Genomic DNA, 17,723 nt, shown 5'->3' on the forward strand with positions numbered 1-17,723 from the left:
TGAAACACCCCATTTTACAGAAACAATCGGTTTCCTCGCCCCAGTTCGGGCTGAAAGCCAGTTCTTGGACTCTAAAGCAGAACTGCTCCGTAGGCACCTAAATGTTGCCTCTCACGCAACCACCTAGGAGTGTTGGGGTTTTTTTTTTTCAATAATTCATACTCTATTGCCAAACTCCGCAGGTAGCACTTTAAAATATTATTGGCTCATTTTTAAACACGGTTCAGAAAGACGAATAAAATTCCGATTAAATCGCCAGATCCCCAGAGAATTAAATTAACTTTTAAGAAAAGTTAGACCAGAGAGGCCATTAAAAGGCAATGGAAACGCATTATAAAAGCAACCAGGGTGAACTAAGACCTTCATTTCTGCAAAGCAAAAAAGGCAGAGGAATCATGAAAAAAAAAGACCCACCACCACCCCACCCGGCCAAAAAAAAAAAACCACTTTATCTTCCTAAAGACCCTCCACCTTTGCCGTCGTATTCATTTGTGAAAAAAAGTTGTCATTAAACCCTTGATTCTTTTACCGTTTTATATCTTCTTCCCTTTCTGATTTTTAAACAGGGGTCTAACAAAGAAGTGGGCTTTGAAGCCACAAAGTACGGCCTAAATTCATCAGCAAGGGACCCTTAATAGCCCACCCCACAACATGAAAAGACCTAAGTGTTCCCTATCGGTAGAATTGTATAACCGTTCAAAAAAAGGGAAGTCATTTTGCCAGAAGGAGAAAATACGTTCATATTTTACCACAAACCAAACGACCATGTTTCTTCCGTTATTGATTTTAATGGAAATAATGATTTCAACATCTTTGCCTACAAATAATCGTATTTTTAAAATACATTTTTGCAATGGTTTTCTTTCCATAGTGTCTCTACAGTTCTGCTGCAGTCATTATATTGGCTATATAAATGTTATGGATAATCTCGATAGCTGTGTATTGAACTATATACAGCAAAATAAATTGACCTTTGCCGTCTATAATTCGAATAAACTACCATTTAAGAAGCACTTGCTTTAATCTGAAGTAAACACATTGAACTGATCCTTTTACTCACCATCAGGTTGTTCCAGACTCATGCTATCCCTTGCAAATACATATACACACATAGATATGCGTATGTGTGCATCTCTGTATATGAAAACATACACACATGCATAATGCCGCACTGTTCGATCCTCAGTAAAACAATAAGGAACAAACAGACATACAACTCATTACGTTTACCTTCTTCTGTTTACATATGCGTTGCGGGACGATTAAATCCAGCTTCTCAGTCTTTGAAGTGCAAGATTGAGATGTCACGGTCACTAACTGAATTGATTGTAATATCTGATTTGCATGCCAAAAATCCAACGACAAACGTATTAAATTTGCTGTTAAGTGTTAAAATAGCCATCTGAACTAGGGGAGAGAGAAAAAAAAAGAGAGAGCCCTTCCCAGATAGAAATTGACACCATGTAAGTCATCTGAACTGCAATAGAAAAATAACTTTACAATAAAAAAAATCTGAACGAGTTATAAATACCATCAAATAAATTTAAATTTACTCACTCCTAGGCTGTATAGAAAGAGGATGTTACAAAACAAGAAAAAGAGTCAGTGGTTCAAAAACTATAAATTGGGTTGTTCTTCCAAAACAATAAACTTTTAATGCTAAAGCAGTTATAACCAAAAGCTGTACAGAGTTTGTTAGAAAACTTTTTTTCCATAAATATTGTTCAGTTCCCGGCACTTGTATCAATAATTAAATTACAAACGATAAATATGGCATCATGGATATGTATTTACAAAAAAAAAAGTTATTACAAAAGGCAACTGTATACTAAACGGTCACAATCTGTGTAGAGTAACACCACATCCTCATCCTGGAAAAATACTGAACAACAGTTTCGACCCCATTAGACAAGAATACATTCACAAGTGTAATGCTTTGAGAAAAAGTTCAAGACATAACAGGACTTTGGCACGGTTTAAGACTGTGAGAGTTTAACAATCACCACTAAGGCGAAGGAGAATTCCCATCATTTTAATATCACCGAAAAGCCTTCTTTAACTTTCGTCTCGCGAAACAGGACAACAGTGTTAAAATGAAGGGGTAGGGAGGAGGGAAGAGAAGGGGGAGGGGGAGCAGAGAAAATAAAAGAAATTCCTTCGAATGCCAAAACATGTTTTCTAATCCTGAGAAAAGGGCCTGGTTGCTTCAGAGGCTGGATCTTGCCCAAATGGGGAAAAACAAAAACCAAACCAAAAAAAAACAAAACACAAAAAACAAAAAAACCGCCTTTCTGGTAATTGCAATTGACAAGACGTAGCCCTATGCGTTGCTTGCGTAAAAACTCCATTTCCGTTTGACTGTTTTCAGTTTTCTCTTTACAAAAAAAAATCATTTGGTCCGCTCTATAATTAAGTTGTTGGTTTTTTTTTTTTTGCTTTGTTTGTGTGTTTTTATCCTCAGACGTACCATTCGTTAAAATTGGGTGGAAGTCCGGGGTTGTGGCTGGTGTTAGTCTGAACTGCGGAAGGAGGGGTTTTAGTGGAATCTTTACTGTTTGCAGAAGCTATTGCGGGTGGAGTGGAAGATTCATAGCCTGAACTGGCAGCAGGGGAAGAATCTGACCCTTGAGATTCATGAACCTAAAATTAACATGTATATATTATAATAAATATAATACCACACTGGCAAAGTTCACGTAAAAATAGCAGAATTCTAGAATTTAAAGAACAGTATAGTATAGCTGAGGTACTCTTTAGATAAGCATTAATCACAGTGATTTTTTAAAAAATAAAATTCAGCATACGAGATATGAGGCAATGGATCAAGATAAAACAATTTATCCTCTCTTTCTGAAGAATAATATTTTCAGAAAATGTTTTCTCTACTTTGGAGAGAAAATTATTCTCTCCGATGTGATGAAATATTGATTCTGGGCATTAACATCATTACTACATTCCCACTTTCCGTCCCTGGAACACAGGTTAAGTGTCAATGTATAACCAGTTATCTTAAGGAGGACTATAAATCGTCTGTACAGGAAACATAATTCTACATTTCACCACATTGAAAAGTGAATAAGCAAAGCGGTTTAAACTGCCCTGCTACAGAAACTGCATTAATTATAGATTGAACTGTGGAAGGAGGGGAAAAAAGCTAAAAATGCAAGGTTCAATCAATAACTAGTTTGTGGTTCTGCGGTGCAGTCAATTGCCTCCCTCCACTTCTTCCCATTTCCTCCCTCACCTCCCCCTTCCCCCCCTCTAAAAATACTGGTTGAGAACGTCAAAGGAGCAGGACGCCTGATGTACCAAGGGGGAGGAGAGGAGAACTTCAGCGTTATCCGTTACATCAAGTTTTAATTTCGAGAAAGTCTACGCGATTATTATTTATACACAGTAAACTGCTAATAAAGAGTTAATTACCTTCATGTGTTTCCTAAGAGAGCTGGGGTGCGTGTAAGACTTGTCACACACTTTACAGATATATGGCTTGTCTGATGTATGCACATGCATATGCTTCTTTCTGTCACTACTATTTGCAAAGCGTCTATCACAGCCTTCAAACTCACATTTAAAAGGCTTCTCACCTGCAAAATTCAGAAATGGTTAAAGGAGCCTTCAGAGCCGTGGACCGTTCAGGGATCGGAAAACTGGAGGGGCGGCTATAGCTTTCCAGCTTTCTCTAGAGAATTATTCCAAGGCTAAATCTGAGTTACGATTTTTCTTTCAGGGTAAAGGAGGGTAGGGCGGGTTTTGCGGAGTTAGAGGTTGGATTGGGGTGTCTATTTTCTCTGGTCCATAACCTGGCCATTCCTTTTGTTTTCCCAGTGAGTGGAGAAATTCCATTTCATCAAAAGTTTCCAAAGCGTTGTCATATTACTCCCACCCTCCTTTCCCACCCTGCCCCCTCCCTCCCCGCCATCCTTCCTGACATCCTCGGAAACATCTTGGAGAGGTAATATTCAGAAAAGCCCCGGACAATGGGATTTGTTACGTGACAGTTAAATTCAATCCGTTCTTTGTTGTTTTTAATTTGCCTCTTTCATATGCGGCGCGGTTCTGCCGCCAAGTGAAGTGTTAAAGGCAGAGTACCAGCCCTCAACGTTAGAAGGAGGAAAACTATATAAATTCAGGAACTCCAAACAGTTTTACAAGATGTGCTGAACGAGACGGGAAAACGCGTTACTCTCCTGCTTTTTCGGGTTTAACGTTCCTAGTGGAAGGCTGAATTGAACCTGGGACTCCAAATAAAAATAGTTTGACAAAAGTATCAGTGATTTAATTAGGAGATGTGCCAATCAAGACTAAAAAAGAGCGGAAGTCGCCGAAAATTAGATTTAATTAGCATTTGTATGGGTGCCTTAATAGAATCTTCGCGGAGAGCTAAAGAGCCTGTAAGCAATACACACTCAACAGATCCCCGGGTTTCTTCCTCTCCGCCTCAAAAGACGGAGGGGGGGAAAAAATCGGGGACGGGGACCAAAACGCGTCCCGTGGGAACCGAGAGGCTTCAGTTCGTCCCGGGACGCGAGGAAAGGCAAGCCGGGCGGACTCCCGGTGGCCACGGGCGAGTCCCAACCGGACGGAGATGCCCCGGGGAGAGGGAGAGAAGGAGAAGGGAAGAAGTTCTCTCTCCTTCGGGTCAAGGAAATCACGGGCCCGTGGGAGAAGTGGGGGCAGGAGACGGACGATCACGACTGGGGGAGAACTTCTAACCTCCTTCCCTTCCCCACAGCACCTGTATATATGTATATATGGTTGTACATATTTATTACTCTATTTATTTATTTATTTATTTTACTTGTACATTTCTATCCTATTTATCTTATTTTGTTGGTATGTTTGGTTCTGTTCTCTGTCTCCCCCTTTTAGACTGTGAGCCCACTGTTGGGTAGGGACTGTCTCTATGTGTTGCCAATTTGTACTTCCCAAGCGCTTAGTACAGTGCTCTGCACATAGTAAGCGCTCAATAAATACGATTGATTGATTGATTCTAACCTCGCTCCCTCGGCTCCTCGTCCCCGTGCTCGCCCCACCCCGTTCACACCTCCCACTTGTTCCCCCTAATAGACTGTGAGCCCGTTGCTGGGGAGGGACCGTCTCTAGGTGTTTGCCGACTTGTCCATCCCAAGCGCTCAGCACAGCGCTCTGCACACAGTAAGCGCTCAATAAATACGACTGAACGAATGGGGTCCCCCCCACACCAACCCCCATCAAGCCGCATCCACCTCCCGCGCGTTCCCCCTTCTGGACTGTGTGAGCCCGTTGTTGGGGAGGGACCGTCTCTAGGTGCTTGCCGACTTGTCCATCCCAAGCGCTCAGCACAGCCCTCTGCACACAGTAAGCGCTCAATAAATACGATTGAACGAATGGGTCCCCCCCTCACCAACCCGCATCCACCTCCCGCGCGTTCCCCCTTCTAGACTGTGACCCCGTTGTCGGGGAAGGACCGTCTCTAGTTGTTTGCCGACTTGTCCATCCCAAGCGCTCAGCACAGCGCTCTGCACACAGTAAGCGCTCAATAAATACGATTGAACGAATGGGGTCCCCCCCCCCCAACCCCCATCAAGCCGCATCCACCTCCCGCGCGTTCCCCCTTCTGGACTGTGTGAGCCCGTTGTTGGGGAGGGACCGTCTCTAGGTGTTTGCCTACTTGTCCTTTCCAAGCGCTCAGCACAGCGCTCTGCACACAGTAAGCGCTTAATAAATACGATTGAACGAATGGGTCCCCCCCCAACAACCCCCATCAAGCCGCATCCACCTCCCGCGCCTTCCCCCTTCTGGACTGTGTGAGCCCGTTGTTGGGGAGGGACCGTCTCTAGGCGTCTGCCGACTGGTCCATCCCAAGCGCTCAGCACAGCGCTCTGCACACATTAAGCGCTCAATAAATACGATTGAATGGATGATTCCCCACCCCGCTACCAACCCCCATCAAGCCGCATCCACCTCCCGCGCCTTCCCCCTTCTGGACTGTGTGAGCCCGTTGTTGGGGAGGGCCCGTCTCTACGTGTTTGCCGACTGGTCCATCCCAAGCGCTCAGCACAGCGCTCTGCACACATTAAGCGCTCAATAAATACGATTGAACGGATGATTCCCCACCCCCCTACCAACCCCCATCAAGCCGCATCCACCTCCCGCGCGTTCCCCCTTCTAGACTGTGTGAGCCCGTTGTTGGGGAGGGCCCGTCTCAAGGTGTTTGCCGACTTGTCCATCCCAAGCGCTCAGCGCAGCGCTCTGCACACAGTAAGCGCTCAATAAATACGATTGGACGGATGGGTCCCCCCCCTGCCAACCCCCATCAAGCCGCGTCCACCTCCCGCCTTGGCCTGGGACTCTCACACGGGACACACACACACACACACCCCATCCGAGATGCTTTCTTCTTCTTCCTCCCTCCTCGGCCTTACCCGTGTGCGTCCTTTTGTGGATCTTGAGGTTTTCGGAGCGGGCGAAGATCTTGCCGCAGCCCGGGAAGGGGCAGGGGAAGGGCTTCTCGCCCGTGTGGACGCGGATGTGGTTGACCAGTTTGTACTTGGCCTTGAAGGACTTCCCCTCGCGGGGACAGTCCTCCCAGTAGCAGATGTGGTTGTTCTGCTCGGGCCCCCCGACGTGCTCCATGGTGACGTGGGTGACCAGCTCGTGCATGGTGCCGAAGGTCCGGTCGCAGCTCTTCTTGGGCCGGCCGAGCTGGCCGTCGTCCACCCACTTGCAGGACAGCTCTTGCTTGATGGGCTGCCGCATGTAGCGGAAGAAGGCGCCGGGCCCGTGGTGGGCGGACACGTTCATGCCCACGTTCATGTTCACGGGGTTGTAACCGGGGAACTGAGCGGTGCTGGCGGCGGCGGTGTAGGGGTCCGTCCGGGGGCTGGCCACGGCCCGGAACGGGTCCGGCCGGCCGAACAGCCCCAGGTGCATCTGGCTGTTGTCCCCGGGCCCCGTGGGAGACGGGTGGGTCGGGCTCTGTTCGTGCAGGCCCGGGAACAGCAGGTAACCGGGCGGGTCCGCGAGGCCCGGGGGCCCGTGCAGGCCTCCCGCCGCCGCCGCCCCCGTTGCCGAGCCGGCGAACAGCCCGTGTTGCCCGGCGCCCGCCTCCCCCAGCCCCGAGCCCCGCTGGCGGAACAGAAAGTCCCGCGTGGAGTTGAAGGCGGCCGCCGCCGCCGCGCCCCCGTAGGAGGCCACCTGCCCGGCGTGGTGGTGGTGGTGGTGGTGGTGGTGGTGGTGGTGGCCCAGCGCGTTGGCGTAGCCCGGGCCCGGCTGCGGGGTGAAGGCGGAGCTCTGGCCCGAGGAGAGGTCGTGAGCCGCCGCCGCCGCCACGGCGCTCAGCTTGAAGGCGGCCGCGTGCGGGGACTCCCCGAACGGGGAGCCCAGCCCCATCCCGGACGCCTCCCGGTTGCTCATCTCGTGGTGGCGCGGCGGCGCCCCGAAGCCCCCGACTCCCAGCGCGGGGAACTGCGGGCCTCCGTCCAGCAGCATCGCCATGGCCGGACCGGCCCCCCGCGGCACCGGGACGGGGAGGGAGGGCCGGAGGGACCCCCCGAGGGGCTCCCGGCGCGCAGCAACTTTCGGGGCCCGAGAGTCAGCCCTGCAGGGGGGCGGGGGGGGGAGGGAGGGAGGAGGAGGAGGGGACCCCCCGCCGCCGGGTTTAACACACACACACACACGCACGCACGCCCCTCCACTCCCGAAAGGACGAGACGGCCAAATCCGCGAAGAAAGAGCCGAGGCAGTGACTGGAGTTTGGGCGAGTCCTGCCCCGGGCACCCCGACGCGTCCTCGGGGGCCTCTCCGAGCCCCCTCCCCAGGGCTCCCGGGGAAGGAAGGGACGGCCTCCGCCGGTTCGCCGCCCCTTCCTCTCCGACCGGGTAACGTCCTTGGACTGATAGAGTCGATCGGTCACCCCTCGCACATAAAACCGAGCCGGGAGGCAGGCCGCGCCGCGCCAATGGGGAGCCGGCGGCCCGCGGCGTCACGTGACCCCGCCCGGGCCTGCCCATTGGCCGCCCCGCTCTTGATTGGCAGGCTGGAGTACGGACTGTTGCGGCTTCGTCGAAGGGCCGGCTGCTGATTGGACGGCGCGGCTGTAGCGACTCGCAGGTGAGGGGAAAGTCGGGGGAGGGAGGGGGAGAGGGGGCTCAAGCTCCCAAATATCTTGTTTACCCCGGGCCTCTCGGGATCGGCACTGATTCAACCCCCAGGTTCAGACCCCGGACCTCCCTTCCCCAGCCTCTCGCAGCGGACATCGGATCCCTTGCACGCTTTCCACCCACTTGGGACGTTTTCTGGTTGCTTTAGAACTCCTAACGACGTCTCCTCTTGGTGGCTTTTTGCTCCCCGTCGGTCTCCTTCCCCCTTTCTTCTCGATTCAGATCGATCGATCGTATTTATTAAGCGCTTACTGCGCGCAGAGCACTGTCCTAACCGCTTGGGAAGTCCAAGTTGGCAACGTATAGAGACGGTCCCTACCCAACGGTGGGCTCACAGTCTAAAAGATCACATTCGTAATTGTCATCATCAATCGTATTTATTGAGCGCTTACTGCGTGCAGAGCACTGTCCTAAGCGCTTGGGAAGTCCAAGTTGGCAACATATAGAGACAGTCCCTACCCAACAGTGGGCTCACAGTCTAAAAGATCACATGCGTAATGATCATCATCAATCGTATTTATTGAGCGCTTACTGTGTGCAGAGCACTGTCCTAACCGCTTGAGAAGTACAAGTTGGCAACATATAGAGACGGTCCCTACCCAACGGTGGGCTCACAGTCTAAAAGATCACATTCGTAATTGTCATCATCAATCGTATTTATTGAGCGCTTACTGTGTGCAGAGCACTGTCCTAACCGCTTGGGAAGTACGAGTTGGCAACATATAGAGACGGTCCCTACCCAACAGTGGGCTCACAGTCTAAAAGATCACATTCGTAATTATCATCATCAATCGTATTTATTGAGCGCTTACTGTGTGCAGAGCACTGTCCTAAGCGCTTGGGAAGTACGAGTTGGCAACATATAGAGACGGTCCCTACCCAACGGTGGGCTCACAGTCTAAAAGATCACATTCGTAATTAAAAGAAGGGGAAAAGAAACGGACTCATCGCCGATTCAAGGGGGAGATCCGAAAACGCCATCGAGAGATCCGAGGGGGGAGCCCTACTTTCGCGGTTATTCCGTAGTTCCGTATTATAAAGTTACACTTACATTGAGGATTGTAAACCTCGAGGTCGTGTTAAAAGGACAAACTGAATAAAATATAAAGGGGCATAAATCAGAAGTCGTTCACCTCCGAAGAAAAGGCTATCATCTTCATACTTTTGCTTGGGAAAATGGGGCGGGAGGGAAAGAGATGGGGGGGGGGGTGGCGAGCTGGGAGGTAGAACTGATCTAAACTCGACTTTAGGAGATTGCTAAATTTTTGTGATTTTTTTTCCCCCGCTCTTTCAATACGTTTTCTCGATTGTCTTTGAGAAAATGTGCCTTCCCTCTCCAACCGCCTCCCCCCACCCCCCAAAAAGGAATTTAGCCTGGATTTTAAAAATGCCAGGTTAAATAATAAATTTCTAAGGATTTCTAAAACCACAAATGTAGCGAGAGAGAGAGAGAGAGAGAGGAGAGAGAGAGAGAGAGAAGGGGCTTGTTTGGTCGCCTTACCCTACTAAGACCTCGTCCCTTAAACAGTATAAATTGTCTTTTCAAACCACTACATTTTCATAAGTACAGAGCAGAATTCCCATCTGTATGTTTAATTTTTAGAATATATTTTAAAGGGTGGGGTTTTTTTTTCTTCTCCTTGCAATTCTAACGTCTTTCTTGGAATAATGATCAGATTCAGACAGCGCTATAAATCCACTCATTTTCTGTCCTGGAAAGCATTTGCAAAGAACGATGGGGAGCAAGAGTGGAAATAAAAGGCCGAAAGAAAGATGGCTGTAATTGTAATATCCTGAGATTTGCTGAGCCCCAAAGTCTGTCCATTGAGCCGGGCTCACAGGATTGCCGCCGTCTCTCTGCAGGAAACATAAAATCTGATCAAGTTCAGAGACGCATTGAGAGACCGCTTCAAGCAGCGCTTTATAACTGCAGCCCTTTCACATCCTGCCCCCCAATCAGCCCCGGGAAAGACTTCACATTCTTTATTTTAGAGTTTGCAGGGGGAAAAAAAAAGCCCACCGATATAAAATCTCCCCCAGTCGTAACACCATCTTCCATCAAACCAATCAAAATTCACCCTCCACATCTATCAAGAACAGTCACAAAGTTGGAAGGTGAGTCCACTGCTGCCTTAAATTATTGCATCTAAAACTCTCGCTGCACAAAATGTACTCTTCGATTGCTGGGTGTAGATGGAGAAGAGATAGGTTTCATTTCCGAGGGGATTTTTCAGAGAAGAACAAATATGCCTAAATCATGCAAATGAATTCCCGGGAGTCAGGTTTACAACAAGGGAGGGTTTCTTCCCCCCCTCTCTTTTCTTTTCGTTTCTTTTATCTTCTCTTCTTTTCTTTTATTTCTTTTTCTCTTTTCCCCTCTTGGTCGTTGTTAGGTGTTTGTGTAAGTTTGTATTTCCTAGAGATTGGCCTGAGAGAGTGGTCTGGGGGCTCTTTTTGAGGGGGAAATGAGCGAATGTTCCGGCCAGTGCAATAACCTGCTCTCGGATGTGTTTCTGATGGTCCATTTCCAATGTCCTTGGAATCCCAGAGTCCCCGACAATGGGGGGTTTGCAAGGGGGATATGGGGGAGGGAAAGGAAAAACTTGCTCATTCAAGGGTGTCAGCCAAGTTTTCCCAACTTGTCCCTTTCAAGGCGTTATCGGCCCATTGCAGTGGTGAATCTTGCAAAGTTGCTTGCTTCTGGTATACCTGGCCAGTTGAGTCCGCGTTTCTGGATGGTTACAATCAGATAATTATATCCAGCACGTGCTCTGTTGTCTGTGGAACAAAAAGGCATAATTCAATTAGATCCTCGACTGAGAATTCGGGGGTAGGGGAGGGGCGGGGGGGAGAGAGAATAGCTATGAAACTGTCGACCTGGGCAAACCGGGGCAAATGACCTCTGATTTCCAGAAGGCCTCAAGTGTGTTTCTGTTTCACCGTCTTTCCATTCGTAGAGGACGTTCAATAGCGTTTCGGGAGCAAAATCAGAACGAGGGGATGGGAGGCTTCTGGATCAAAGGCCGGGGATAGAATTTCAATGCCTTTTTGGTCCAGTTCCTCTGGAAAACTGGACAGCTAAATCCATCTATACGTGTGAAGGTCGCTGACTGAAAAGCAAACAAACAAATAAATAAATAGCCACCGTGTTTTACAAAGAAAGTGAAGGTCAGGGTCTAACCTTTCCCCCGGCAGCTGAGTTTTATAGGAAAACCTTTCAGCACGTTCAGGGAACAACCTCGCTTGGCATTCCTGCGAAGACAGGCAAGGAAGTGTGTGAGTGCATGTGTGTGTGTGTATGTGTGTGTCGCAGGCGGGGGGGTGTTTGCAGAAAGTTTTTTCATAGAAAAATAGGGGGTAATGCGCTGAGAGCCCCTCCGTTTTTGAGAGTGGAAGGAAGGAGCCTCGCAGTTGGGAAGATTTAGCAATGATGACTTTTACGGTGTAGCGTAAGGCGGCATTAGCAGCATTGGTATACTGGGGTTTACATGTGTACTCGGCTGCATAAATTAACCAATAAATCTCTTTTATATGTTTCCCAGTTGTACCCAGTCTGATCTAAATATATATACACGGCTTTTCATATAGGAACTATATCAGAACACCTTACCTCACACTAAGTTCAAATTCCGAAGAGTGCATATATAGGTTTTAATAACCAGGTCTGAGCGGTCAGACGAAATAAAAGGAACGGATAAATACCTGAAAATCGGGCCGCGAGTGCTAAGCGAATTTTTAGCATTCACCTTTGAGAGGCAATAGAGAAAACTGAATTTCGCCCCCCCCCCAACACAATCCCTCCCTCGTTTCTTAAGCGGGGCAATTCGGAAACCGTTATTTCACCGTGCTGGCTCAGGCCGCGTGAAAATGGTATCTTTCGGTCACTTCTAGCTTTAACTCGGTCGACATAAAATACAAAACATTCCAAAAGCACTTGATACGTGGTCAGTATTATTTTCCAACGGATTGTTTTTGAATCAAAAATAGAAAGAAAGTACATCGTAGAGGTAAACCTTTTCTTCACGTTCCGAACACAGTCGGTGGAATTTTTGTTCTGTTTTGTATTTGGAAGGGGCTTGCAATCTAACACTCTCAACATTTTAAAGACCCTTTAAACCCAGCAAGCGGATTTCCGTCCTGCCAATGCTTCCTGATTTATTTCAACGCATGAATCTTTAAATCTAGAAGGGAATTATTCCGGGAGACTGAATTTTTTGCTCACGCCTCTGTCCTCCGGAACACAAAGTGGTCCCTCATTTCAAGGCGTTCATAAATCTACCATTAATCAAATATCTTTCTTGTAATTGACACCATGCTTATGGTCGCAGCCCGACCGCGTCCCAGATCTTTTTGGAACAAAAACTGCAAGCCATAACACGAGGAGGGCTGGGGGAGGGGAAGGGGAAAAGGTTTTAAAACTCCTCCCCGTTTTTAAGGCAAAACATTGCTCTTATTGGCTTTTCGAGTAAAGCTTTAAGTATTGATCTCCAGTTTCCTCTGAAAGTGTTGAAAGGCTAACAGTTGCGTTGCGCTGAAAGTTTTTATAGGCCATTTAAAGAGTTTTTAACTGCAGTCAAAACATCTGACAAATATTTTATAAGCCCTAAATACCTTTTAAAGATCAGCAGTATATGATTCCGGCATATTTTGAACAAGTGGCTCTTACTAATCGACCTAAAAATGTTGTTCATATTTTCCTTCTGTGATCGTATTTGCAGTTCCAATGTAATTAAATGCAAACCAGAAACGAATGAGACATTTTCATTGTACCTGTCAATCATTGAAGGGTAGTCACATATACACTTGAACTTCGGAGATACAGACTAAAGTAAACAGGTCTGACCTACAGGGGGGAAAAAGCATCAAGTTTAGAGTTAGTTTAAGGCAGCAAAATACGCCTGTAAGATGGAGAGGGAAAATCTTTTAAAACCGCACATAAAAAGAATCGAGCCATAAACACAATGATCTGTTGAAAGAGTTCACACCCGTTTGTGTAGTACTGGAATTAATTCAATGATGAATTAAAAAAGAGGTATAAAGCATACTGACAGATACTAGTTATTCAGAGCCATAAAAAGCTTAAGAAGACCTATGATGACAATATTTAGTCTTCAAAAGAGTCCCTCAATAGAGAGGATTCGAGGGAAGGAAATCACGACCAGGATACTGTAAATAAAAAAGGAACCTTGGGGAAAATACTTTGAACTTAAACCTTTGCATTGCTCTACCAGCAGTCTTCCTTCCCCTGGTCTGTCATACCAAGATGTTTGGCGAAATGTCAAAAGTGAAAAACAAAGCTTTGTCTTTGGTGAAACTGTCGGAGGGTTTCTAACTAGTCTGCTTCTCCAGCGATGAGCAAATGTGATAGAAGTCACTCATTTGAGGGGGAACAGTATTTATGTAGTTATGATAAAAAATCTCCCTTCCCAAGAGACTATAAAATGTAGATGGAATTAATTTGGTAATGCAAAGGGGTTTTTTTAGTTGTTTTTTCCCCCTCTCTGCGAAGTGTCCTTTCTGCATATACTGGAAGCAGGAAATCTTCCTTCATTTTTCTATATTCCTTACCTGTGTTGTGAGGGGAGGGCGGTAGGTAGGGTTTTTTAAATTTGGTTATTTGTTTGTTTGAACATGAAAGTTGAACCGTAAGCCTCGGAGTGACACAATGAGAAATTAATTAAACATACTAGCTCTCGGACGGCAATAATTTCTTAAGGTCGATACGTTACTTCTCCCAGTGTGGAAAATTTTCCCACTTTCCCCTTCGGACTTACTGTGTTTCTGCCATTGACCATTGGTTTGAAAACCGTCAACCTCAACTGCTTGAGTTGTCCCACAATGACTGATTCCAGCTAAGAGACATTTCCGCCCTTTCTTAGAGGTGTGACCATGTTACCCTACCACCCGCTTTCCCTCACCCTCATTTTTTTTCTCGCTGGGCAGAAACCACATTGGGTGGATTAGATCCACTCTCTCCAACAAGCCGGTGGAATTCCCCTCTCCTCAATGATGTTGTTCCCAGCCTCTAACTTCCCCGGATTTCATTTAGTTAACAACACAGAGGCTTCACCCCTGCAGGCTCTCGACTTCCCGGATTCATCCATCTGAACCACGAAACAGATTTGATTGCCTCCCTCTCCTGCCTCCTCTTTTTACTGCCAAGTTTTTAGTTCAATTAGCTGGGCCCACCGCAAGGTAATACATTAAGGCCATTTACCTTAAAACCAACGAAGACACGCGGATCTTATCCCTCCCCCCGTCCCCCAACCCCCATTCCGAAAGGTTTTGCCTCGGGGAAATGCAGGAGCTTTTTGAGAAAGAGGAACTACATCCTCTCAGAGCTGATATCCTTTCAACATCTCCTAAATTAGCGATTATTTGCGGTTTTGTTTTCTCCTTTTTAAGATTTATTTTGCAAGTGGCCGCTGGGAAAGAGCCCCTCCTCCCACCAACGCACATACACACGCGCACGCACACACACCCCAACACACACACACTTTTCAGGTTCAAATCTTTGTTGTTGTTTTCCTGGCTTTTGAGAAGAAGGAGAAGCACCAGCGGATTAAAAAAAAAAAGTTGCGAATATCTCAATCAGTGACGAGGTGACCTCTGACCCGGAGGGTGGTTTTATTGTCTTTCTTCTTTTGCGGGGGACACACAGTTTATTGACCCTTTCTGCGTGACTGCGCCCTGAGGGGCAACCGCTGCCACCAAACTCCTGGAAGGCATGTGAGCAGAGGGAGTTACCAGCCCCCACCTACCTACAGGGTCCACTGGAAACACAGCTCTTGCCTGTCCCCTGCTTGAGGGATAACCCCCAGATTTGCTTCCTGAATATAGATAGCCCTTTTGCTTTTAGAAACAGAAACGATCTCTCTCTCTCTCTCTCTCTCTCTCTCTCTCTCCCCTCCCCCCGTTCTTCCTCACCCCCCCCCCATTTCTTTTGCAAAATAAGTTAATTTTTCCTGGCCTGGGAACACTCGACCCTCCTCTCCCCAGTCTGCACCAGGGAAGCACTTGTGGTCCAGATGGCCTTCTGCGCCATGCTCTGTGGGTTGAGTGATTTGGCTTTTCCATTGATCACGGGCCTTCTTGGAGCTTGACGGGCCCGTGCAGCCCGTTTATTCTATTTCTTCCTTGCCAGCCATCTCCCCTCTGTCCACCCCCTTCCTTCATTCCCCCCATCCCATTCGAGATAAACCCCAAGGACCGATCGCTTAATTAATCCCACGAGAAGGCCAGGCCTCTCGGAAATGTGGGGCCGAAGCCGTCTGGGTCAGGCGTCGCTGTTTAGAGAAATGCTCTGGTCTCTCTACCATGGGGCCGGCGGGGCCATAACCGAGTCTGGAGTCGCAGCCTGCCCCTCCTCCATCCTCAGCACCCCCGGGATTGGGGCTCAGTTTTGCTGGAACCCGGAAATCAAGGAAAGATGGAGGAGGGGTATGGATGTGTACGGACCTGGATGGGAAAGGAGGGGTATGGATGTGTATGGTCCTAGACAGGAAGGGATGGGGGAGGGGTGGGGGTGGGGGAAGGACGGAGGAGAGGGGTGAGGGGAGGAGAGGGAAGAAAAGAAGAAAAAGAGGAGAGGTGAGATAGGAGAGGAAGTAGGGAAGAAAGAGGAGAGGAGGAAAGAGAAAAGGAGAAGAGAGGATGCTAAGAGAGAACAGGGGTGGAGAAGGGTGGTGGGGAGAGAAAGGGAGAAGAGAGGAGAGGATGAAAGAAGGAAAACTGGAGTGGAGAGGGTGAGGAGAGGAGGGAAAGTCTAAACACCAAGCCAACCTTGTTCACTTTAAGTTTATACTTTCCTGCCTTAACTCTGCTCTCGCCTCTGCCGGGCAAAACAATTTCTCCTCCCTTATTGGCACCCATGCCCATCATCCCTGTCAGCTCTTCCATACATTTAACTCCCTTCTCAGGCCCCCTGTTCCTCCCCCTCCTCCATCCCTCACCCCCAACGATCTGGCCTCCTACTTCATCAGATCTGAGCTCCCCAAAGTCACTCCTCCCCCTTCTCCAACCCCCCCACTCTCAACCCTCTCCACTACTCTCCCAACCTTCCCAGCAGTATCTTCAGATGAGATCTCCTCCCTCCTCTCAAGTGCTACTCCATCAACCTATGCTTCAGACCCCATTCCCTCTCACCTTATGAAATATCTTACCCCTTCCCTCCTCCTCTCCTTAACTTCCATCTTTCCTTTCCTTTCCTTTCCAAACTCCTCGAATGAGTCATCTACACCCGCTGCCTCGTATTCCTCAATGCCAACTCTCTCCTTGACCCCCTCCAATCTGGATTCCATCCCCTACACTCCACCGAAACTGCCCTCTCAAAGGTCACCAATGACCTCCTCTTGCCAAATCCAACAGCTCCTACTCTATCCTAATCCTCCTCGACCTCTCAGCTGCCTTCGACACTGTGGACCACTCCCTTCTCCTCAACATGCTATCCACTCTTGGCTTCACAGACTCCGTCCTCTCCTGGTTCTCCTCTTATCTCTCCGGCTGTTCATTCTCAGTCTCCTTTGTGGGCTCCTCCTCTCCCTCCCATCCCCTCACTGCAGGGGTTCCTCAAGGGTCAGTTCTTGGTCCCCTTGTGTTCTCTATCTACACTCACTCCCTTGGTGAACTCATTCGGTCCCACGGCTTCAACTTTCATCTCTATGCTGATGACACCCAAATCTACCCCCGTTCTCGCTCCCTCCCTCCAGGCTCGTATCGTCTCCTGCCTTCAGGACATCTCCATCTGGATGTCTGCCCGCCATCTAAAATTCAACATGTCCAAGACTGAGCTCCTTATCTTCCCTCCCAAACCCTGTCCTCTCCCTGACTTTCCCGTCACTGTAGATGGCACTACCGTCCTTCCCGTCTCAGAAACCCGCGACCTTGGTGTCATCCTTGACTCTGCTCTCTCATTCACCCCACACATCCAATCCATCACCAAAACCTGCTGGTCTCACCTCCACAACATCGCCAAAATCCGCCCTTTCCTCTCCATCCAAACCGCTACCTTGCTGGTTCAATCTCTCATCCTATCTGGACTGGATTACTGTATCAGCCTCCTCTCTGATCTCCCATCCTCCTGTCTCTCCCCACTTCAGTCTATACTTCACTCTGCTGCCCGGATCATCTTTGTGCAGAAACGCTCTGGGCATGTTACTCCCCTCCTCAAAAAATCTCCTGTGGCTGCCTGTTAACCTATGCATCAAGCAAAAACTCCTCACTCTCAGCTTTAAGGCTCTCCATCACCTCTCCCCCTCCTACCTCACCTCCCTTCTCTCCTTCTACAGCCCAGCCCGCACACTCCGCTCCTCTGCCGCTAACCTCCTCACTGTACCTCGTTCTCGCCTGTCCCGCCGTCAACCCCCGGCCCACAACCTCCCCCTGGCCTGGAACGCCACCTCTCCACACATCCGCCGAGCTAGCTCTCTTCCTCCCTTCAAAGCCCTACTGAGAGCTCACCTCCTCCAGGAGGCCTTCCCAGATTGAGCCCCCTTTTTCCTCTCCTCCTCCCCATCCCCCCACCTCCTTCCCCTCTCCACAGCACTTGTATATATATTTGTACAGATTTATTACTGTGTT

At 48.5% G+C, this 17,723-nt stretch overlaps 1 protein-coding gene and 1 long non-coding RNA gene across 2 annotated transcripts in view; both read right to left on the reverse strand.

Annotated features, from left to right (window-relative positions):
- Window positions 1–1,628: 1,628 nt before the first annotated feature.
- On the reverse strand, window positions 1,629–7,488 carry ZIC3 (Zic family member 3). Its single transcript, XM_038748639.1, has 3 exons — window positions 6,408–7,488; window positions 3,424–3,587; window positions 1,629–2,640 (listed from the first exon to the last, which is right to left on the reverse strand). Exons 1-3 carry the CDS (start codon window positions 7,477–7,479, stop codon window positions 2,458–2,460), a joined length of 1,419 nt encoding a protein of 472 aa, XP_038604567.1. The 5' UTR covers window positions 7,480–7,488; the 3' UTR covers window positions 1,629–2,457.
- Window positions 7,489–9,700: 2,212 nt separating this feature from the next.
- The window catches only part of LOC119929831, a 91,723-nt gene continuing 83,700 nt past the window's right edge, over window positions 9,701–17,723 (reverse strand). Inside the window, exons 3-5 of the long non-coding RNA XR_005451594.1 lie at window positions 12,915–12,987; window positions 11,022–11,254; window positions 9,701–10,922 (exon numbers count right to left, since the gene is read on the reverse strand). This is a non-coding gene — a long non-coding RNA (uncharacterized LOC119929831). The remainder of the gene's footprint in view (window positions 10,923–11,021; window positions 11,255–12,914; window positions 12,988–17,723) is intronic.

Source organism: Tachyglossus aculeatus, chromosome 6 (genome assembly GCF_015852505.1).
Source record: "Tachyglossus aculeatus isolate mTacAcu1 chromosome 6, mTacAcu1.pri, whole genome shotgun sequence".
NCBI classification, from domain to species: domain Eukaryota; kingdom Metazoa; phylum Chordata; class Mammalia; order Monotremata; family Tachyglossidae; genus Tachyglossus; species Tachyglossus aculeatus.